General features: G+C 36.2%; 1 protein-coding gene across 2 annotated transcripts in view; it reads left to right on the top strand.

The window, feature by feature from the left end:
* Window positions 1-24,478, top strand: part of JAK2 (Janus kinase 2) — a 93,461-nt gene that overhangs the window by 49,788 nt on the left and 19,195 nt on the right. For both annotated transcript variants that reach the window (XM_074931457.1, XM_074931459.1), the window contains 13 exons: window positions 4,734-4,857; window positions 5,634-5,751; window positions 6,349-6,494; window positions 7,843-8,164; window positions 10,379-10,498; window positions 13,653-13,810; window positions 15,185-15,296; window positions 16,990-17,176; window positions 18,630-18,757; window positions 19,270-19,404; window positions 20,809-20,896; window positions 22,901-23,028; window positions 23,792-23,930. In XM_074931457.1, the coding sequence (XP_074787558.1) occupies window positions 4,734-4,857; window positions 5,634-5,751; window positions 6,349-6,494; window positions 7,843-8,164; window positions 10,379-10,498; window positions 13,653-13,810; window positions 15,185-15,296; window positions 16,990-17,176; window positions 18,630-18,757; window positions 19,270-19,404; window positions 20,809-20,896; window positions 22,901-23,028; window positions 23,792-23,930 (1,905 nt within the window). The remainder of the gene's footprint in view (window positions 1-4,733; window positions 4,858-5,633; window positions 5,752-6,348; window positions 6,495-7,842; window positions 8,165-10,378; window positions 10,499-13,652; window positions 13,811-15,184; window positions 15,297-16,989; window positions 17,177-18,629; window positions 18,758-19,269; window positions 19,405-20,808; window positions 20,897-22,900; window positions 23,029-23,791; window positions 23,931-24,478) is intronic.

The following is a 24,478-nucleotide window of genomic DNA, read 5'->3' as shown; positions in this document are numbered from 1 at the left end:
AGGTAAAAGAGTTACAAATATAAGCAAAGATTGCTTTGGTCTTGAATAGATTTGTGCTGTGTTCTTGAAAATCTTAATAAATCAGTAGCAAAGCAGAGCTAGTAAATATAACACTTAAACAACAGACTAAAAAATGTTTTCACAAAGTCAACCAAGGAGCATAGTTTTGTTTAGAGTCTTGCATTTGTGCCGTGGCTTGACCCCCTGGTGTATTCAAACCCTAAATTTCTGTAGGATGTATCTGACTTTAGCTACCTTCTGACAGGCTTTTGTTTGGATTTCACCCCTGCCCTTCTGTTAGGATCATTAAAGCCTGAAATCTTAACTTCTAAATGGCATTAGAATCCCAAGAGCCGAACCAGTTTGATAATCCTGACTGGGTTGTTGAGTTACAGGCAAATAGGAGTTACGAATTTGTTGGCTTTGTTTTGGTTTTTTTTAATGGTGATATCCTGAAACTCTACATTGGAACCTTTTAATTCTCACCCATCTGGTTTGTAAATAGTTTGGAAGTTCCATGATACTTTCCTTGAAAACTGCTGGTGCCTCCTGGAAAGCCATAAGATAGCAGAGAATTTTTACTTACACCAAAGTAAAAACACTTTCAAAACATGTAGTGTGACTAAGCACTGAGGGCACCTGCAGTCAATTAAACATCTTCAAGGGAGAAACTGTGTTGCATAATGTGATGTTTGTATTGATCTGTAGTACATCTCCACTTGTATGGTTCAGATTAAATTCATTTTTGTACCTAGAGAGTTTTAAGCAGATTTATCCGTAACATGCTCAATTTCCAGAATTCACATGGCTCAGTGTTATCATTGATTATAACTGCGTGTTGTTGGTTTTGGGGTCTGTGTGTGTGTTTTTTGGGAGTTTGAGGTAGTTTCATTCTGTTTCTTAAGTGATGGCCTTTCTTGAAAATCTGCACACAACACACTATCCTCCCCCCACCTCCCACCCCCAAGGTGAGGGAATGAATTAGAACTCTGGGCAATTCTGTTTGCCAAGAAAGGAAATGTGTGCTTTGATTAACCATTCAGAAAACATTTTGTTGACAGGATAACAACACTGAATATGGTGTCGGAGTTTGGTAAGCCTCCAGATTGTATGAAAGATGAGGGTAAGGATACAATTTTTATGTAAGAAAAGACAAACGATTTACCATCTGGTATGTGCAAGACTTCATAAGTTTTAGATAGTTTATTTGACGTTTGTATGTGAGAACTGACTTAATGTTTGCACTGAATTTCGAAAATTAGAGATTTTTAATTTGTTTTTAATCATTAACTCCATGCAACTAATTGCTTTCATCTGTATATGTCTAGTTACTTACATGCTTGAACTGACAATTTCATAAGATGCTATTTCTACTGTAGACTACGCATGGCTTCCACATTTCATAGTGGTCTCATGGCATTCTGTGATTTACTGTTCTGGTTTTCATTTTTTCATTAGAGGGACATTACCAAATGAAAACATACTGTATGGGTGAAAGGGTACCTAATGCCAACCAAGGAGGAAATATAGAAAAACTGTATTTCCTTAGCTGCTCCAGGGTAAATGAAGTAGTGTGATTTGTCTGGATGTGGAACTCTAAAATCATATTGAGAAAGGGAATAAACTACTATGCAAATCATTCTTTTTTTAGGCTTGAGGTAGAGGTTTGAGAATAAAATTCTGCTGTTACAGCCTTTCATGATGTTACTTGACAGTCAGTATAGCATGATGAGGCTTCTTTATTTAGCCTTATGTACTAAATAAAATATTTGCCAAGAGATAGTCATGTTTTTGTCTTTGCAGTAGTCCAGAAAATTTATTTAATAGCCCGTGCTGGAGAAGCAAAGTGGAGAACAATTCTGCTTTACTATGTCTGAGTCACTGTCTCTTCTCCTAATTATTCACTGATTGCTTTGGTAGTACGGTTAGTGAAGTGCAGAAATCCAGGGGAGGTTTTTTTAGTACCTGTTGCGAACAGCTTTTCTGATTTTACTTGTGTTAAAAATATATTTCTCAAAAGTTTTCACTATTGTTGATATGCTTAGGCTTCATCAGAAGACTCTGATTCCCAGCACTGCCACACCTCCACCCCCACCCCCAGTCTTTTTGTTTTCATTGTTTTTGAAGAAAACACTTCAATACTGCAGTTATCATTTGCTTGTGATTTCTCTGCAATTAATAGTGTTGGTAAGAATTACATGAAAAGAGATGTTTGTGGCCTCTGCTTTCATCAGACTTTTGTGGACAACTTTCAAGTCTCCATTAAGGGGATTTGCTCTATTTATATCATCATTGAACTTTTTCAAGTGTACAATATTCTGGCACAAATGCATTATTCTTAAGGCGCAGGGAAAATGAAAAAATTGTAACTCCTTTTCTTGAAAAACACATTTGATCTGTAAGTCCTTGAGCACTGGAGGTGAAAGGTACAAGTTACTGTTTGGAATTATAAATGCTAAAGTATGAGGGCTGGATGAGTGTAGAGTTTACTTTTCATACATAGAAGGACAGTGAAGAGTATTTTTTGGACAATTTTTGTAATGCCAACATTTCTGATTTGTAGGGAGAATTTCAAAGTCACACCCCTTGCTTAGTTAAAGTTTCAGAATGGCAATGATATGATCTGGATTGAAATATCCGAAGAGTGTTTTGGGTTTTTTGAGAGGCAACGGGGTGGGGGTTGTGTCTGTAATGTATTTGGTGAAGTATGGCCACTTAACATTTGAATTTAAGAAAATTACTTGGAAATTTTTTCTTGTTCAGTGTCCTTATGTGGGATTGTTAATAAGGGAAGTTAATTAGTGAGACTAACTAAATATTCAGCATTCCTTTGAATGGTGTTTATCATCTGGCTAGAATCCTGAAATAGGCTGATGATTCACATGCATTACACTAATTTATCTGAAATTATTTGGGGTACAGACACCTCACAGCCTTAAAACTGCTAAGTCAGTTGTTACTGCTGTATAGGCAAGTGATCTGTAATGTAATCTAGTTGATCCCACTTCACATCAACGAAAACCATGTTTGGTTACATGGGATAGATTTCTTTTTCACTCCATAAAATGGAGTTAATTTGGTATTTGTCAAAATGCTGATGGATCAAATATTTCTTACTTCACCATAGATTTGCAACATCCAGATTTACAGCCAGTCCTTCAGTTAGTAGTCCCTTCAGGGTTGTTCTTTTGGGAGTTCTGTTTAGTTTTGGTTTCTTTTCAGTTACATGACATAAGGCTTTCCATTTCTGTAGTTTCCTGTAAGTCTGACTCCTTTTCATAGAAAATAATGTATTAGGACCCGTAGTTCTGGTATATTATGGTGGGCAGTGTCAGATGATTAGCCTGTATATTTCAGCCATTTAATCTTACATCTGCACAATGGATCTCTCTTTCTTAACCCTATTACTGGCTCCCTACAGAGGCAAACCCCATTTTGTAACAAAATTAAGCTAGTTCTTATTTAAGACTGAATTACTTTTTGTTCCATGAGCTATGTAGTTTATGTGGAGTTGATTATAACTGATTGTCTTACATGCATTTTAGATGTGATGAAAGAAATTTGGGTCTTCTGCCTTCAGAAGTTATCTAGACATTGTTCAGAACAGAAAGAAAGAAAGAAGGGATTTTTTTTTTCTTGTTTCTTTTGTGAATTTCAGTTATTTAATTCTGAGACTTTGGGCAGGGTTATGGTTACTTTGCCTTTTCCCAGAATTCTTTTGTCTCTTAATGTAATTTTAAGTTAGTTTTGTTGTCTTACCTGTTTTTTTTTTTTTTTCCAGTATTTTTTGCCTTTTTCTCCCAAAGGGCCTTTCTTTAATGTAAATACAGTTTTCTTTCACTGTGACCTACCGTGACTTTCACACCATAGTTTTCATGCTACTCTTGGACCTCTAGACCTGTATCTCTTCCTGTCTTCAAAATATGTTTTTCAGTGATTGAAGTTCATACTTTTTTGCTGTTGACTCTCAGTCATTTAACCTGTTTTCCAAAACATAGCACTGGCACTGTATGGATGCGTAACACTGCAGCATTGCACAATGCTCTGGCACCTGTCTTGTGTTAGACTGTACTTTGAGCAGAGAACCTCAAAACCAAACTAAAATTCTGGTCCTTGTGAAGAATTGGTGTTCAACTGATTTCCATAGTTTGTGATTAAGTAGGATTGCTTGTCAATTCTTACTATAACAGTCCTGAATTGTTGAGGGGAAAAAGTATTTTCCAGTTTTATTTAACTATATGTTTGGTTTTGTTCTCAACTGATCTGCTAAAATGTAAATGGCAGGTGGTTGTCCTAGTCATGATGACTTTCTTTGTATTGCTTTACCTAGAATTTTTCGTTTGTCTAAAATCTTAAAATCAATGCTTAGATCTGTTTTTGGAAAAGGAAAGGGAAAAGGTAATGTACTGTTGTTAGCTGTTACTAAACTGAGAGGCTAAGAAGCCATTGTGTTAAATGGCATACAGAGAAAATCTCATAATCTAAGAGTGAAGTACAGGGTAACAGGTGAACACAGTCTGCAGTCAGAACATAAAGGAAGAATGAGAAAATGGGCAAAAAAGAGTCTGCAGGTTATGGAGTGATGATAGCAATGATGTTGACAGTGATAGAGCAGTGCAATGAATACTTGGAGAACATGTGCCAATATGCTACTTCTAACCCACTGGTTTTTTAATAAAGTCAATTCTTTGTGAAATTAATTTCCTATAAATGTTTGCTTCTCTGTTCTTTAGGTATCATGCCAGTGTATCATAACATGTTTGCACTCATGAGTGAAACAGAGAGAATGTGGTATCCCCCAAATCACATCTTCCATGTAGATGAAGCAACCAGACTCATCCTAATATACCGAATAAGGTAACATAAATTGAATGTTACGCACTTTTCATGGTAAAACAAAACTATGTGAAAGAGCACAACCAATAAGATATTTAGTTGAACCATAGTTATGGACAGATTGTTTGTGATGCCTGGATAAGAGTCAGATACAAGCATCAAAATAATTGGAGTTAAGTTTGAATAACGTATTTTATCAATTGTCTGTATATCAAGTTTTCCGTGTGAGATTGAAGAAACAAACAACTAAAAATACAGCAGAAATTAAAATAGTCTTTATCTTAATAATGATACATCTCAACTCTTCTGTGCTTAACTGTTCTGAAATTAGTGGCAGTTCTGAAATGCAGAGTAATTATCCTGTGTAGTCAGGCAGATGTCTGCAGTAGAACCGTTTTTCTCTAACTTGATTTTTGAATGTGGACATCTAAAGCTTCAGTCACAGTTTTCCATATGTAAAAGATTTTCTTTATTTGCATTGTATAGTGTGGCCTGAGTGTTTCTTTAGGAACTGTCTCAAAGGAAACAGGAAGACAGTAACACAAAACTCTGATCAGTGAGGATAACTTTGCAGAGCTCTTTGTTCCTACCAGTACAGCTTATTACACCCTACTTAAATGTTGTAGTACTTTAAGGCACCAAGAACTGGATCTAAAGCCTTCCATTGACTAACTAGGGCTTCGTACTGGTCCTCCAAACCAGCCAGCACTAATTACATAACTATGAAAGCAATAATGTCTGGTGTTGGTAAGTGAAAGTAGCTGTTTATCGATGTTTGTTTAAATATTTCCTAACAGGTTTTATTTTCCCCACTGGTATTGCAATGGCACCAGCAGAGCGTATCGGTATGGCATTCTTCGAGGTGCAGAAAGCCCTGTTCTTGATGATCATGTCATGTCTTATCTATTTGCACAGGTATGATTTACGTATTTTTTAATGCAGATTGGTAAAGGTTGGTAGTATTTCTTCACTTTCACATCTTCTGATAGTAATTGTATAGGCTTCTTTGACAACTTGAAGCCCACTCAAGATGAAAATTAAATTCCATGTCATATTGTATATTTGGACAGATGAAGCTCAAATGGCTTTGAGGAGAGCAGTGAGAGTGTATAGCTCCTTTCTTGTGCGACTACCACGTGGAAGTCTTCCAGTGCGACTTTCATTTTGGACTGACACAATGTAGAACAATATCCTCTCCATAGGGACCTTTCCGAGATTTGAAATGAAAATATTTTGAAAATTGTTTTTCTAAGCGTGATGGTAGCTAGTACCCATTAGGAACATGTGCAGCTTTTTGTGGACAAGGGGATTCATTCAGAAGAATGTAGTCTTAAAAAAACCCCAAAACCAAACAAACCAAAAAACCAAAAACCCCACGAAAAAAACCAAAACCCAAACAAAAAAAACCCCCCACAAACCAAAAGCAGCCAAACCCCCACACCTCAAAAAACTTTTATTGATGAACAGCAGTGCTACAGTTTTAATTTGCTTTCTTGCATCCTTCTTTCTTAGTGGCGAGATGATTTTTTGGATGGATGGATACAGATGCCTGTTACTCATGAAACACAAGAAGAGTGCCTTGGAATGGCTGTTCTGGATATGATGAGAGTGGCCAAAGAAAAGGACCGAACCCCACTGGCTATTTACAATTCAGTGAGGTGATTCAATACTTCATGGCTGTATCACTCCTATATGATATCTAAAACCAATATTTTTGCACACTGGCATTTAGGAGGAGGTGTTCAGCTGTTGGCAATTGATTTATTCTAGCATAATGATTCTGTAAACGTACTTATACTGTAAACTAGAATTTAATAGAAAACTTCTATCTTGAGGGCCGTTCATGTATTTGGGTATGTGGATTTGGCTCTCTTAATGAGATGTAAGGCAGCAGGTACTCGTATGGGAAAGGATGTAAGCAATAATTTGAGTTGAGGAGACCTCTGGAAGTCATCAGATCCAACTCCTTGTTCAGATCAGAGCCAACTTCAAAGTGAGATGAAGTTATTTAGGGCCTCATCCTGTCAAGTTCTGAACATGTTCAGGGATGGAGATTCCACCATAGCTCTGAGAAGCTTTGTTCTGTGTATGATTATCCTCAATGAGGAAGATCTTCTCCATATCTAATCAGCTTCTTCTGTGATGCTGACTATCCTCTGTTGCCTCCTGTCCTTTCACTGTGCATGTCTAAGAGTCTGATTCAGTCTTCTCCATAACCATCTGTTAGTTGAAGACAATTAGTAGAACACCCTACCTGAGCCTTCTTTTCTTCTGGCTGAACAAATCATGCTCCTTTATACCTCTTCTGTCAGGTCATGTGTTCCAGGCTATTAACCATCTTGGGCAGATCTCTACTAAATGTGCTTGAGTTTGTCAGTTCGCTGTGGTTTATCAAACTGATCAGTTTCCACTGCAGCTGGGTTAATTCTGTCCCTGCTTAGTACTTAATGCTTGATGTTTGTCTTTTAATGAAATCTATCAGGAGGAGTTAAAAACAGAATGAGATGAATTGGCCAGCTCTTTGCAGATGACAAACTACTCTTTTGCTCCTTATAGAATGTGGACTATGATACAGGAACTTAAGTGACAACCAACCACAGTGTTGTATTCTACTACCTATAGTTTCAGCCAGGAAATCTGTCCTCTGTCTATGTAGTTGCTTCTATCTGTCCAGCTCCTACACTAAACAAAGCAACTGTGTAACTTGTGCTGGCTTACCTGAAAACTACAGTAATGACTAGAACGGACATGTCTGGATTTATGGAAAATGCATTATGTAAAATATATTGAAACTGAGTGAGGGGGGAAAATGGAAGAAGAGACAGGGCTGTATTTGAAAGAACATGCAAGATTGAAGAAAGGATCTTTGCTGTCTTAGTTCAATGAATAAGGTTACATTTAGAGGAAAAGATATTTTCATGTCAACTTGTTTAGCACAAAACTAATTATCTTTGCTGGATTTAATGGATAATACTAGTAGTTTTCTTGCTGGTTATGTATTCACAGCTATAAAATGTTTTTGCCTAAATGTGTGCGAGCAAAAATCCAAGACTACCACATTTTGACGCGAAAAAGAATAAGGTACAGGTTCCGCAAATTTATACAGCAGTTTGGCCAATGCAAAGCTACTGCCAGAAACTTGAAACTTAAGTATCTTATAAATCTGGAAACCCTTCAGTCTGCCTTCTATTCAGAAGTTTTTGAAGTAAAAGAACCTGGTGGAGATCCTTCTGGAGAGGAAAGTTTTGCAACCATTGTAATAACTGGAAATGGTGGAATTCAGTGCTCAAGAGGAAAACTGAAAGACTGTGAGACACTGGCAGAGCAGGTAATTTCTTTTATTATTTTAATAATTGTGCAGTTTGTCATGTAACAGAGTGATTAGCTTATGTTAGAAATTCTGATTTACCGCAGGTAAATTTGCTAGGTAAATTTTACTTCACAGGGATGATACAATTTCCATATGGCTAAGACTCACAGAAAAAGTGCAGGATTTTAAAACCAGTTTTTTATTGAAATATTAGAAGACAGTCAATACTTGAATATGTAATACTTATGTGCTTGACAAATTAAAAAATCACTATTTGATGTGCATTACTGTAAAAGAATCGTTGTGGAAAAGTAGTGATCCTGCCACCAGGTATAGGTAAAATGCACAAATTTCTACAATTCTCTTTGAAAGCAGAGTTTTAAGGACCCCAAAAAACTGGCAAGTTTCCCTGTACCTCTTTCCTGCTGCAGTTAGACTCCTTCCAGTGTTTGAGCTAGCCCGTTTAAAGTGACTTTCTGTGATTGTGGGGTCCATATACTCTTTGTTCTGGAATTAGGTACTAAAAGGTTCCTGTAAGTGCTAGTAGTCATGTGCTGTTGCATTTGTATTTATCAATGATATTTCTTTTGTGTGTGATTTCCCAGCATGACTATTCATTTTGTTGAATTTACCAGAATCTGATACAAACTCATAGCAGTATATATTAAGAGTGTGGAAATTTTCCTAAGGTAAAATTAAAGGCAAGATGGAGCACATGTCAGTTTTCCAAAATGATTGCATCTGTTTGGTAGTTTTGATGCATAATATATAGCAGTCACGACCAAACTACAAAAGGTTTTATTTTTAGCGTACTATAATAATTTGTAAAAATGCTACTTTGTAGCATTGTATTTAGTAATACTTAAAAAAAAAAAATAAATCTGATCACATATCCAAGTTTTAAAAGTGTATTCTTAGAATATTTATGGATTGATGTTAGGTCCAGTTATGTCATTCATAGTTGTTACGTATCGGCCCTCTGCCTTTTCTACGTTGCTTGTAAGTGTCAGTTGCTGTGGCAGGAGCTAACATAAGTGTCAGATTTTGCAATTTCTAGTCCTAGGTGTACAGAATTTATGCATGCTATGATGTTTGGGCTTGGCAACCAAGCCTTTAAGTTGTGTTTCAACTGATGATATTTCCTACAGAGATTACCAAATTATTTTTTCATAATTAATAACATCCCACTTATTGACAGAGACATAGTGTAGTCTGTATGTGTTTTCAGTCATACAGAAACTGTTTATAAAATTGGCTATGAAGACTTAGTAAATAAATAAGGCTGCTTGTAAATGTGGTCATAAATCATTTCAGCAAACTATACTGACGAATCTTTATTATAAAGATACTGCATTGAAACAGCTGATAGCTGATACTCCCTTGAGTCTTACAGCCTTGACTATTTACCTCTTTATGCATTAGGATATGCTTACAGCCATATAAATGGAATATTCTGACTTGAATGAAATCTATTTGCATTGGGAGAATAATTTTAGATAGATAAATCTATATTTAAGGATGTTACTTAGTATCTGAAATTCTACTGTAAACAAAATAAAGTATGATTTGTATGACATAGTAATTTGACTTGTGAAAGACTGAAGGAAGTGGTACAGCATATCATAGTATCAAAAACCACTTGAACTTGCTACCAAAGGAAGATATGTCTTGGATTTCCCATGTAATTAGGATCAGTGTTACCCAGTCAGTGATGAACGTGGCTGATGGGAGAACCTTCTCTTAGACCCTTTCTTCATTCATACTACATTCATCTCTTTGGCAATAGATTTTGCAGCTTGTATCACTCTGAACGAAGGCATGACATTTTGGATTGTTAACAGGCTTTCTAAACCTCTTTAATCAGGATGCTAATAGTAAGTTCTCAAAAAAAAAAGTGCACCCCCTGAAGATTAATCAAAATGTTCCATTGTTAATCCTCACAAAATACTACAGAGCAAAGAAATATCTACAACTAAAAGACCCAATTCATATATGAATATTTCCATTTTAAGTTCCTGGATCTTTGTGCATTTTTTAATTGATGCTCGTAGTGATGGTCCTGTAAACACAAAGCTCCTTTCTTTATATGTAATGGCATATTTAAAGTTTCATGGTCTTTTTGTTGCTAGTTTACAAATTCAGAGTTGTAGGAATTCTAATGCTGCAAATAGATGGGTGCTTTAGTTGCTATTTGTGTTATTAATGACATTATATAACCAACATTTATTGCAGGATTTACAAACATACTGTGATTTTCCTGATATCATTGATGTCAGCATTAAACAAGCAAGCCAAGAAGGCTCCAGTGAGAGAAGGATTGTCACCATTCACAAACAAGACAGCAAGAATCTGGTCTGTTTACTTTGCTTGCTGTTTTTTCAAATAGATGTTGCTTTGAGGAGACTGTGATTGCTGTGGTATTTTATAGTATTGTATAACTAATTACCATGTTAATTAAGCATAGAGTAAAACTAAATTTATTTCAGCAGTGTAAGTGCTGTATCGAAGCACCAAAGGTCTTTTGATTTCAAAGCTCTGTGCATAGACATTGTCATTGCTTTTACTGTTTAAAATTCTTTGAAGAAGATCTTGAAGTATTCTATACATTAATATAAAAAGTGAAATTGTTTCAATTTTCTTTCCAGTAACTCCAGGCTTTCCAGGAGGTATAACTGTCACGTAGTGGTGTGGTGGGTTGACCTTGGTTGGATGCCAGGTGCCCACCAAGCTGCTCTATCACTCCCCTCTTCAGCTGGCCAGGGACAGAAAACATGACAAAAGGCTCATGAGTCGAGATGAAGCCAGGGGGATCACTCACCAATTACCCTCATAGGCAAGATAGACTTCCGTCAGGGAATCTGATTTGATTGGCAATATATTAAATGAGAGTAGGGTCATGAGAATTAAAACTAAATCTTAAAAACACCTTGCCTCTATCCCTCCCTTCTTCCCAGGCTCAACTTCACACTTGATTTTCTCTTCCTCCTTCCCCCTCAGTGGTGCAGGGGGATGGGCAACAGGGGTTGCAGTCAGTTCATGTTGTCTCTGCCACTCCTTCCTCCTCACTCTCTTTCCCTGGTCCAGTGTGGGAGGTGGGATCCCTCCCGCAGGAGACAGTCTTCCACAAACTGTTCCAGTGTGGGTACATCCCATGGGCTGCAGTCCTTTAGGAACAGACTGCTCTGGTGTGGGTCCTGCGTGGGCTCACAAATCCTGCCAGAAACCCTGCTGTTGTACTGTCTTCTCTCCACGGGGCGACAGGCCCCGCCAGGAGCCTGCTCCAGCATGAGCTCTCCACAGGGCCACAGCCTTCTTCATACACATGTACCTCTTTGGGCATGGTGTCCTCCACAGGCTGCAGGTGGGCATCTGCTCCACTGTGGACCTCCATGGGCTGCAGGGGACAGCCTGCCCTCGCACCATGGTCTTCACCACAGGCTGCAGGGGAATCTCTGCTCTGGTGTCTGGAGAACCTCCTCCCCTTCCTTCTTCACTGACCTTGATGTCTGCAGACTTGTTTCTTTTGCATATTCTCAATCCTGTCTCCAGCTGCTGTTGCGCAGCAGTTTTTTCCCCATCTTAAATATGTTTACTTATGCCACTACCACCGTCACTGATGGGCTCAACCTTGCCAGTGGCAGGTCTATCTCGGAGATGGCTGGCACTGGCTCTGTCTGACATGGCAGAAGCTTCTAGCATCTTCTCACAGAAGCCACCCCTATAATCCCCCCACTACCAAAACCTTGCCATGCAAACCCAATACAAGTTTTCTCTTCCTTTATCTCCATGACTGATCTGTGGGCCTTCAGGGCTCCCCATCTCAGGCATCTGTGTGACCAGAGAGCCACTCTCTGTGTGTCTGAAAAAGCTATGTACAGCTTATATACTTTTCTGTAAAAATGATCTTTTAATATTTCAAAAATATTTCAATAAAGCATTAAGTAGTTTATTCTTTCTCTAATGATGCTTATTTTAAAAAAGATATATGGTTTACTTTCATTTATTTTGATTCATGTTCATTTCCTGAATTAATGAATTTGTAATCTTTTCAAGGCTTTTTATTGAAACAAGAGTAGTTGGAGTATCTGTGACTTGTATCTAGGATGCTGAGAGCATAATAATATTCCAGATTTGTGGAGGAGGCTTCCTTAATCTCAAGCCATTAAAATTCTCTTTAAAAATTCTCAATAGCGGTAGTAACGTACTTGACTTCATATGCCTCTGAGGGTAAAAGTGACTTTCTAAGAGCTTGTCTCAAAATGCTACTGAAGAATAAGAGTAAGAAAAAGTGCAGTAGCTGCTGTTTTGCTTATGATTTGTGTGTGGACACTTTACACACCAGAATTAGCTTATGTGTAAATTAGGATTTGTGATTTAGTTTTACCTGTTGCACAGTTGGTAGCATTCATTATAGAAATGTACTTTACACAGATTTAGGATACATAGATTGATAAAAATGGCTGGCTTTCTAGGTCTGTTGTTTGTGTGCGTTTTCCAGTCATGTTGAAACAGCTGGAAGGATGGTTGTTTCCAGGTCCTCTTTTAATAAGGAGTTTGAAAACTCCACAAATTCTTGGCATGTGATCAAATGCACCAGCTTTGTTATTGCTGTCTAGCAAAGAACTTGCCAAGGGATTGCATTCAGCCACTAAGTGTGTCCCCAGTGTCATAGGCAAATTGGTGCAGCATATACTAAAGTATGTTGGGCTATGCTACTGAATGAAATCTAGTGTGACTCAGTAGATGGTGGAGTAGCACTTCTCTGTTGAAGCAAAGACAGCCTTTAATGCTCTGATACAAATATTAAGGAAATATATTAACTACATAAAAATAGACTCCATTTTCCATTATTGGCAGAAATAAATTGTTACAGATGGATTTAATTTCTCTGTGTTCTTATCTGTTCAATGTATTCTGCACAGACTTTTCCACTGCATTATTATTCTCCTCATTTCTATCCTTTACACCTCTTTTCGTAGCAGTTAAGTCAGCTTCATCTGTGATGCTGGTTTTTGCTGACTACTAGTTAAATTTTCAGGCAGGTACTTTCCTACAGATTTTTCTTTGCTGTGAGATGGCAGCCCAATAAATCTTTGAGAAGTGAAGTCTTTCCTTCAGGAAAAAAGTAAAACACTGTGTTGCCAGTGCAGTAGATGTCTGCCATGCTGAGTTGTATCTAGTTAGTTTTTTCTGTTCAAATGTTCCCTCTTGTCAGCATTTCTCTGTTTCATGTATTTAGAGTAAGGGGTTTTTTATGGCAGTTTGGTTTAGATTCAATTTTGAACACTGAAGATTACTAACAAGTTTTGGATGGCACCACGAAGTTAGAATTATACAAACAGTAGCTAAAAAACAATTGGGATATCTTTAATGTATTAATATGTTTATATCTTATATACCATTACCATATTCAGGAATTTCGGGTTGCCTATTAAAAATTGAAATTCTCTTTCTCCTTCTCTTCCCCCCCTCCCACCCCCCTTTTTCTCCCCTGGCAATTTAACAGGAGGCTGAATTTCAGTCATTAAGAGAAGCTCTCTCCTTTGTATCACTAATTGATGGATATTACAGATTAACTGCGGATGCCCACCATTATCTCTGTAAAGAAGTAGCACCACCATCAGTCCTTGAAAACATCCAAAGCAACTGCCATGGACCAATTTTGTAAGCAATTTTTTTGTAATATAACAAGGTGATATTTTTGAAAGATGAACTTTAGTTGACTCTGAACCATGATGGACATCTTGAAATGTGAATTTACTACATTTGTGTAACACATAATGCTTTACATTTTTCCTCCTATTTTTTACTTTGCAAAATACAGTGCCTTCTTGACATATTATAAAAAATAAATTGAAAGGTTCTGGTTTTAATTTTGTTCCCTTAGAATTATTTTTTTCTTCAAGTGAGACAGGCAGGAATGTTATTATACTGATTTTACAGAATTACAGTTACTACCATGGCAGCAACATACAGTGTCATAGAGGAGCTCATGTTTTCACTGCAGCCTCTAGCAGTTATATTATCTGAGTTCCCAAGGGGAAAAAGGCAAATTCAGATAATGCTCCCTTCAGTATCTGAGGAAGTCTTGCAGTAAACTGCTAGCCATATAAATTGGAGGGTCTGTTTGGTTTGAGGAATGCTGTCTCCTTGTTTGCTTTCTTTGTTTGTTTGGGGTTTTTTTAAGAGAATAAATTTAGTATTTTCATTGAATTTTTAAAAGTTTTTTTAAGAGTTCATATAGTATTGTTTGTTTTGGGAAGCACGTGTGGGAGCTTAGAAATGTCAGAATAAAACAGTTATTTGCTTTAGCATAGAAAGCTTGAAGGCTGATATATGCAAGATGCATTATGTGAAAGTAGCACCATCTACTCAGCTTATGCAGAATAGATCTGTAATTTTCTCAATGACAAAAAAAGGAGACCTGCTATAAGCTTCAGAAGAGATGGAGGAGAGGTATGGAGACTTTTGCACAAATGACTAATGCTGTATGTTGACCTTTGTTTAGGGGTGTTTAGAAGGATGTGCAATGAGGCTAGACCTTTCCAAACTATTCTATTTGTCATTCCCTGACACGGATGGAAATAGTCCGTTAGCAAGACTTGTTTAAGGAGAAGTAACAAATCATGTTTCATTTCAATTCATCTTTCCTGTTAGCCCATTCCCAAATTAAACACACCTTTTTAACCCACACAAATATTTTCCTAATTTTAGCTTACTTATTAGGCAGTTTTATCAGAGGTGCTTCCATAGTGGATGTTGAAAATCAGGGGAATATACTTTTTTAGGCTGTAAGATTTCTCATTAAATGATTGTGGTGGTTTCTGTATGAAGAATTTTTAATGTACTGCTCTCTACATAAGAAGCCACCCTGAATATTGGAAAATAAAGGGATGAAAGGATTAAGTTAAAGGAATCTGTAAAAAATAGAGAGTTTGAATTTTTGTGTTAGGTATCTGATGCTAGTTCTCACTGGCCAATCTCTGATTTCCTGGATTTTGCAATTATGCAATATTAAACATTTTGTTTTCACTATAGCATGGACTTTGCTATCAGTAAACTGAAGAAAGCGGGTAATCAGACGGGTTTCTACGTTCTTCGCTGCAGTCCTAAAGATTTTAAAAAATACTTCCTCACCTTTGCTATAGAGGTTTGTATTCTGTCTTAGTACCAGTATAATCTTTATTGCATTATAATAATGAGCCTGGGATGTTCAGTAAATTATTCTGAATTTTACCTTCAGAATGTTTGTCTGATGTGTATATGCTATAGCTACTTCATCAGATTGGCCAACTGTCAGGGTCTTGTGAGAAATATCAACACACTTGTATGGTAAAGATTCACTAATGACACATACCATACGCTGAGGAGAACAAAACAGGTGGAGTAAAGAAAGCTTGAGAGTTCTGGGGATGGTGATATGGCTCTTGGGACTGTTGTAAATGTTTGGGTAGTGGAGTGGTTTGAGGTTTTTTTCTTCTTTTTTAAGGTTTGGGGGTTTTTTGTTGGATTTTTTTTCCTGGGATTTCTGCCTACCTCCCCTTCCTGAATATGGCTTTGTTAGACTGAGTACACAGCTGTTGGTGATCTGAGAGTGTCTCTCCTTCACAGGTTCTTGTGGGTTTGGGTCCTGTCCCCATCCCCAGTGCTGGGCCAGTCAGATTACTTGGCAGCACAGCACAGATCTCCTGCTGGATGTCTGGTGTTAGCTAGAGTAGGAGGTCACCCTTGAAATGCCTGTAGTTCTTATGCAGCTAAAGACCCAATGTGTACCTCTCCTCTGTGAGACTGAAGTTAGTAATACAGTACTTTAATATTGTTGTTACATAATTGCATGATCTTGTTCCAAGGCTAGGCCTTTCCTTCATTAACAGAACTGCCTTTGGGCAGTTAACTAGGGAAGGGTAATACCTGGGGTTTCCTGCTGGTTTGCAGCAAGCTAGCAAGTTTGCTACATATTGTCAGAGATACTTACATCTCTGGAAATGACAAAATAACATTGTTGTGTGGATGGAGAAGCAAACAACTGTTTGAAGATCAGTTTCAAAAAAATGTTATGTCCAGTCAGTGAAGTGTGTTGTGATCAGGAATTTTTTAGATTGAGATCAGTCCCTGAGCAAGTTTAGGGAGTCAAAGTCTAAGAGTCAAGCTTGTGAGTTAAGCCTGCCATTGAGTGACATAGCCACATTTTGTTTTTTCTTGTTCTGCATCTTTCTGGGCAAGCTGTTAGAAGGCTTCTGAGATTCAGAATTTGTTGGAACATTTTCCGCAGTTGTTGACGTGAAGGACCATGAAAGCACTATTAAGAGCTCCTCTTGTTTAAAAATGTATAATGGGATCCTTTCAAGACTCATTGCAAAAATACTTCAGTTCATATTGAAAATCTGTGCTTAGAAACTAATTGCTTAGAACGGTATTATAAGCAATAGAAAAACAAATACAGCTGAGATCTCCAAATGCTTGCCAAAAGAACACAGAATATGACCGTTTAGACTATTGCTTCCAACAAAATTTTGTTTTGATATTACTCCATGTAAGGGTGAAGTAGCTCTCATTACTACCTCTGAAGGATTTTTTCCTAGGAACCATTATCTGTTTTCTCAGCTCCATCTGCAGATTTCGTAACATTTGTTTTTCTTAGCATCAACATGCTAATTCCAGTGATAGCAGTAGGATCATGTTTTCTCAGAATCAATACTACATAGCGAGAACAAAATAACAAATTATGGTAATGTTTTGCTGAAGCATTCTTTCTTTAATTAGTAGAGTGCTATACGTTTAAATAGGCTTTCAAATACTAAATATTGATCAATTTTATTTTTAATGGAAAAAAATCTCTGCAGCATGAGAATACCACTGATTATAAACACTGCTTAATTACAAAGAATGAGAAAGGAGAATATAATCTTAGTGGAACTAAGAGAAGTTTTGGTAATCTTAAGGATCTGCTGACCTGTTACCAGACAGAAACTGTCCGTTCAGACAGCATAATTTTCCAGTTCATCAAATGCTGTCCTCCAAAACCGAAAGGTAAGACAATGATTTATTTCTGAGCAGAAGGGTTTCCAACTTTTGGGTTGAAGATTTTTGAGCAGTTAATATTAAATGACTCTTAGGTAGGTAGATATATATGTTTGTGTGGGTTTTTTTCTAATTTTACTGACCTATTTGTTCATCTTCTTACTCAGTTTTCAGTCCTAGTGTCTGCCAAATTTGTTATAACACGGTCTTTCAGAAAGAATCATGATAGCCAGTTTCGTAATTAGAAGGAAAACTGGTTTCTTAATTGCAGTGGATTGTGTGCAGGAGCATTTTGTTTTTCAGTCAAGTGTTTTCATGTCTTGAGAAGGAAAGAGCTATTAAATATATCATTTCTCACTGAGGATAGTTCCAAAAGCAATGAAATCAATAATGTCAGTGAATTTCTTTCATTGTTTGTTGATATTTTAGCTCAATTACGCCAAGGCTGCAATGTGATTTCAACTTCATAACACTGAAAAATGCACGTGGAATAGAACTCCTGCCTGAGGAGTGGGTTTTTCTTGAATTTACAGTAAAGGTTTTTGCATAGCTTCGATATTCATAGTATCTTTTTTCTTTTTTCTATTCTGGTAACATCTTCCATTTTTGTTCGTAATAAGTAGTACTACTTACAGTTAATATTAGTCTTTGTCTCAATGCAAGTCCCTATTTAACAAAAACTTGAGAGAACAGACTATTTGATATCACTTTTACCTCTCAAATTTTGATTGAAATTAGCCAGTGGATTCAAAAGCTCAGAAAAAAATTGACAAGTAAATACTTATGCACATTACAGAGACTAATTTTGTAACCTTTCATCGAAACCAAAAATGTGTATGCATCAGAATTATAAAATATTGAATAAATATGATTGCACATGCATGCATGCATAAATCCACACATATGTACTTACCAGCTTTAGTTTTACTAAGATATCTCCTCTACTTCATGAAGAACCTTTTTTCAAAACCACCCAAAGAATAATTACTCTGCTAAACATAAGACAATGAGCATCACTTATGGGGTGCAGGACAAAAAATATGTAAATGTTTTAGAGGCATCAGAAAGATAAGCACATCTTTAACAGAAGGGCTTCATAATATAAATGAAGGAGGTGACTTAACATCCCTTTTTTCTATCCCTGATGGTTATTACAAATACAACAGAAGTTAAAATGGGAAAGTAGGAAGGAATATTTTCAAATATTTGTCAAAAGTAGGACTACTTAAGAAACTTAAAATAGCTGAGTAAACCTAAATGATTTTGCTGATTAGAAAAAATCAGACTTTGAATTTGTTTAATGAAATACAGTGTGGTTTTTTGAATAAACTGATCTCAGTGTGATATCTTTTTGTTGGATTAACAGTTTTTCATTAACAATCCTTTTGAAATAACTTAGTTTTAGTTTTATATTTTACAAATTTACATTATTTTTATTCCCCTACCCTATTTCTTCTCCCAGATAAATCAAATCTCCTAGTCTTCAGAAGCAATAGTGTTTCTGATGTACCTTCATCACCTACGCTACAGAGACACAATAATGTCAACCAGATGGTCTTTCACAAAATTCGGAATGAAGACTTGATATTCGTAAGTCCAGTAGTTGCTTCTTTCACTGCAGATGGTTGGTTTAATAAACGCTGAGTTTTTAAAAACTCAGTATAAGTTTAAAAGAGCTCCTCTGAGCTGGGAGACTTTGCTGTAATCTTTCCTTAGATTTGTGAGAGAAAATATTTTTTTTTTTCATTAATACAAATAAGGGAGGGGTGGTGTTAGATAAGAAGTGTCCTTCCTAAGAACTCCTTCAGTAGTAGTTATCTTTACTTCTAGGGATGTCTAAATACATCGTTAGCAGCAATTCCTTCCTTTCTGATCCTTGCAGCAAGTTATTTTCTGAGATCCTTTAGGTGTCAATTAAAAATAAGCAAAGATTTAAGCTGTTTCTGATATAGTTGCTTCTGTGTCCCATCAGTCTGACTCTACAGGTGTGCTAACTGTAAAGGTTTGCATACGTATTACTTAGGGTGGTTGTTTAAGAGAGCTTTTGCAAATTGGGCGGAGATTTCTGATTTTGTCCCATCTGTTTCCTTCCTGTCTTTCAGGAGGAGAGTCTTGGACAGGGCACATTTACTAAGATTTTTAAAGGTGTAAGGAAGGAAGTGGGAGACTATGGCCAGCTCCATCAAACTGAAGTTCTTTTAAAGGTGCTGGATAAAGTGCATAGAAACTACTCTGAGGTTAGTGTGATTTTTGACTGCTATGTAACATTTGTCCATGCTATGCTGAGGATTACTTTTCTTACAACAAATATTTGTGGTATGGTAGAGGGGATTGTATGTTGAACCAAACTCATTCTTGGCCTTGTGACACTGGGAGGATGGATTTAAGACTGGCTTTGGGAAGTACCCCAATGTGCTTTTATTTTCCCTCTCTTCACCATCTGTCTGAGAATTCAGAGCTATCCACTGAGAGCCAGAGAACAGTCTTTGTACAACAAAAGTTCCCCAGGAGAGGTGCTATGGCCATAGAATTGCCTTTACCAGTAAATTCATTCATGCACAGATGAGGGACCAACATTTATGGAAAATTACATTCTTTTAGTAGACTGTCTTCAGTGTTTTGGAGTCATACCGATTCTCCAGTGAAATCAGCATTTCTCATCAAGTCATAAAAAATCAGTATTAATGTAACTTTATATGGCTGTTAGTTGTTTATTTTGATGATACAATTGTATCAAATTTCTAATTAATCTAGCTGTATTGACAGCAAACCAAGAGAAGCAGTCCAGTGTTTACTGAGCTTTTCAATTACTTAAGAAAAATCTGTACAAAAATGTAAGCAAAAAGTCAAAGAAATTTCAAATAGCTAATTATTCATAAGCAATGTAGGCATACACTTTGGACAATTGAAAACAATAAAGAAACTATAACCCATATTTTAATTTTAGTAAGCTGGGTAGTATACTTACATTCTAAAGTTAAGTGAAAATTGGTTGTTCAGATGACTAAGAGTACAAAAAGACAAATACAGTCACCTGAAGGAAAACGTGCTAATTTTGACTTCATTCTTTTGGGTGAACAATCAGGACACGCAAGAATAGCTGGAGGTACCACTGAAGAGAATAAAAAAAATAATAAAGAAATAAAAGCATTTGAAACTTTCCTGACAAGGTTAGGTAAGGTCTGACAATAGTTGATGAGTGAAGCACTTTTTGTCTTTTAACTTTATTTCTTCACAGAACATTATTAATTGGTAACTGAGTAGTGCATTATGAAATAATAAATTAGAAACTGAGTAGTGCATCATGAATTTGTCTGCAGTTTACTTAGTTAATTGAAGAAAAGGTTCTTTTTAGGATGTTGAAATAACACCTGCCTACAGAAAGATTGCTAACCTCTCTGGAATGTGGATTATCTGTTTAAAAAAAAAACCAACAAAAACCAACACAAAAACAACAACAAACCTAAACAACCACAAACAATATTAAATATGTTACAGAGGGTCTTTGCAATGGGATGGAAGTTGAAATGTTTTGAAAAATGCACATGGTTTTAATAAATTTATTAGAAATCATGTAATGTTTTGGGGTTTTGTTTTCACTGGTATTTATTATATCTGTCAATCTCTCTCTTTCCTCAAAGTCCTTCTTTGAGGCAGCAAGTATGATGAGCCAGCTTTCTTACAAACATTTGGTGTTAAATTATGGAGTCTGCGTATGTGGAGAGGAGAGTAAGTAGAAATTAATTATCTTTTTGTACTAATTTTATACAGCTGTCATTAGAGTTTACTATTGGTACTAGGTAAAAGCAGGGGAAAGCCAAAACAGCCTGTCACACCAGCTGGACACAATACATGTTCACAAGGTAGTAGTATTAGTCTTAGTGTCTGAGAACTTGTTAATATGGTGATAGCAAAGAAAATAGCAAAATTGTGTAAATACAACCACTGTGAATAGTAACCTCTGTGGATGACTCAGTCATGTCTATTCTATTTGAAGATCTCACTTTTGAAAAGTTTTGCTGAAATTCTGAAGTGAGCTTTTGAAATGCCAGAAAAATTGTGACCCTACATTGTGGTTAGCTAGAATGGAAATTACCTGGCTACTGAAGAAAGTGTTTGTTTACTGTGATCAGAAACACGAAACTATCACCACTTTCCCACCCATGTGCTGACTTTGTGAGCACAAATATAGATTTTTGGTTTAAAGATCCCATTCTGAAAACATGAGGTACCATTATTTCAACAAAAACACTACAAAATTTTAATAAAGGTCAAATCTTTTTATTGTCTACAGAAGTAGAATGTGTTTTCAGTTTAGCTTGCTCAGTTGTGACTATGTATTAATAAGGGGTTTTTTTAAGAACACCTGAAATACATTTATAACATCTTATAATGAAATCTTAATTTTGGATGGTTGTCATATGCTTATGTGTACTATCTTCAAGTATGTGTTGCTGGGCCTCATTTTGGCAGTTTATCCTCTTCATTCAGTCTTTGGACAGAAATATCAGTTTGCGCTAAAAACTTTTTTTTTTTTTCTGTGATTGTAAACTAAAGGAAGCATTTTATAATAACTGTATAACCTTAATGTAATTGCCTGCATTGTGAGAAAAGTTACTTCTCTTAGGAGGCTGGAAGAGGCACAGCACCATGTTGGCCAAGAACTTGTTACACCAGTTTCTTAACAAAAAAACCCATGAGCATTTTTTCTAGTTTATTCATTGCACCGTGCACAGGGTCTATATGTAAAATTTCAGGTAGATCAAGTGTATAAATGTAGAAAAAATTAATTACCTAAAGGTGTCTATGGTGGATTACTTTTCCTTTAGATCACAGTTGGCCTTTAGACAGTTCTGCTTCTGAAGTCAAGAGACTTACTACAGTTTAGTTATAGGCAGTTACTAAGAAATAGTAAGACTTGGAGGTTTTTTTGAGTTACATGCTTGATACTCAGATTTTGTGAAAATTGTTTCATGTAATTGTGAAGTTTGCTGTCTGTAGAACAAATTTGTTACAAAAATCAGCTTATTTGTTATAACCAAATATAATACCAGTAGTTTCCAGTGTCTTTAGTCTGAATGAGAAGCACTGCAATGTGAGTATCTTGCATCTGAAGGCAAGGGCTCAGTCATGAAATTGTTGTATTGAAACTGATGAAGACTGCAGTACTATGAAATGGATCTTCCTTGGGTTACTCACTGGATGACTGTCTGGAGGCATATGTCATACATGTACACAATTTTTTTTTAGTGCAAATATTAGTCTGGTTTTGAGAAGCTCATCCTTTGACAGCAAAGCATCATATTTTTCACTAAGAATATAGATTGTGAACGACTGTGAAGTGAGTGACTTGAATGTTGTTTGACTCACTACATTGATACTGCTGTACACTGCTATGCTTTACCAGAAGTTACATTATTCATTGTGCCTTTCAAGTGGGGGTGGAAGGATGCTCACTGGATTTAAGGTAGAAGACTATTCTGAAAAAAACCCTATTAAATCTAGTAACTTTGCGTTTGAGAAGAAATTGAGCAAATGTCCACCCTGAAGAATATAAAGAACATAGGTTATTTGTGGCAATAGTCAGATGTCATATAGCTTCGAATTTATAGTTAGTTCACCAACAAGGTATCAATGACAGAGAGGGGTAGTACCTAGAGTACTGAATCTGTCCTAAAATGCCATTATTTGTTGTTGGTTTTAATTGTTACTCTTTCCACTATATTTAATCAGACATCCTTGTACAAGAGTATGTAAAATTTGGATCCTTGGACACATATTTGAAAAAGAACAAAAATGTTATCAATATCTTGTGGAAGCTGGAAGTAGCCAAACAGCTGGCATTAGCCATGCATTTTCTGGTAAGTAGTTTATTCTTCAGTTTTTTTAATGGCTGAATTCAAGTGTTTCAGGCTAATACATGTAGAATGGCTGAGCTATCACCCTAATTCTTGAAACTGTGGAGAGTATTTGAAAATAGGCTGGACATATACCAGATAGTTAGTAGACAGTTGAGGACAGACCTATGTATCTTGCACAAAATGTAATTTAATTTCCTATTGTTTTTTTAATATTTTATGTTTTAGTGTGAAATAGAAACACATTTCCAGTAAATTTTTTTTTTCCTCACCAGAAATCAGTCCTTCCTGATTTTCCCACCTCAGCTCATGATGCTAAACATAAACTATTTCCTGGTAGTGTTAATAGTTAACCACTGGGAGGGGAAAACATTGTACTGTTCACATGACTAGTACATTATTTTTGTGCATTAGGTCCCAACCTTACGGTCTGTTTAATTCAACATAAAGGCCATTTTTTGAAACAGGGTATGTGATTAGATGAATCTTTCCTTTAACAGACTTTAAATGTTCTTATATTCATTTTAAATGTATCATACTGATGGATTACTGTTCTTCTGAGTTAACTTTAGTTAGATAATTAAAATTAATGAATGAAAGCTGGCTAGAAACTCAGCCTCTGATAAAATGTCTGAGACTTGATCGACTTAATCTGGATCATTATTTTCTTCGCTGATGCTTCCCTTTATGCTGTAAAATACCTTTTTTTACCTCTTCAACCATGAGATCTTTTGTTAGTATGTAAAAGATACATTTCTGTTTATAGGAGGATAAAGGCCTTGTTCATGGGAATGTCTGCGCAAAAAACATCTTGCTTATCAGAGAGGAAGACAGGAAGTCTGGAAACCTTCCGTTTATAAAACTAAGTGATCCTGGCATCAGTATTACAGTTTTGCCAAGAGATAGTAAGTCTTAGTGTCAGCTTTTTTGTTTTCTTCTGACATTTTTCAAGTTTGGTTGTTTTTTTTTTTTCTGACTGTCATCTGGTACTCCTCTTATACCAAGTTCCTTCATCCATTCATAACTTTAAAATAATCTCTGCGGTCCTAGTCAGCAGTTCAGAGTGTATTTTCTTTATCAGCAAATAGCTACTAGAAATAAAGTCACAATTCTCCATTGTGTGAGGGTTTTTTTTTCCTGCTGTTCTCATTTTCAATTTTTTTTTTTTTCACTGATAGTACTGTTAGTATGTTATAATGTACCATGAGTAAGTCTGTTGCATCTGCAGGTAGTTGCTCGACTTAGTATCCTATTATTGATCAAAATTAAGTTGTTACACTTTACAGCTTGGAGAAGCTTTCAGAGCTGAAAGTAAATGAACTTTTGAAAATAGTGCCCGGTTGAAAATCTTCAGTGCATTTCTTTGTGAATGCCTGAAGACGCTTGATGATGCTAAAAAATACTGAATTGTATTCTGCCACTGAGGCTGTTCTAATGCTTTATAAACAGCAAA

This window comes from Athene noctua, chromosome Z (genome assembly GCF_965140245.1).
Source record: "Athene noctua chromosome Z, bAthNoc1.hap1.1, whole genome shotgun sequence".
NCBI lineage: Eukaryota > Metazoa > Chordata > Aves > Strigiformes > Strigidae > Athene > Athene noctua.
This window is presented reverse-complemented; position numbering and strand designations above follow the sequence as displayed.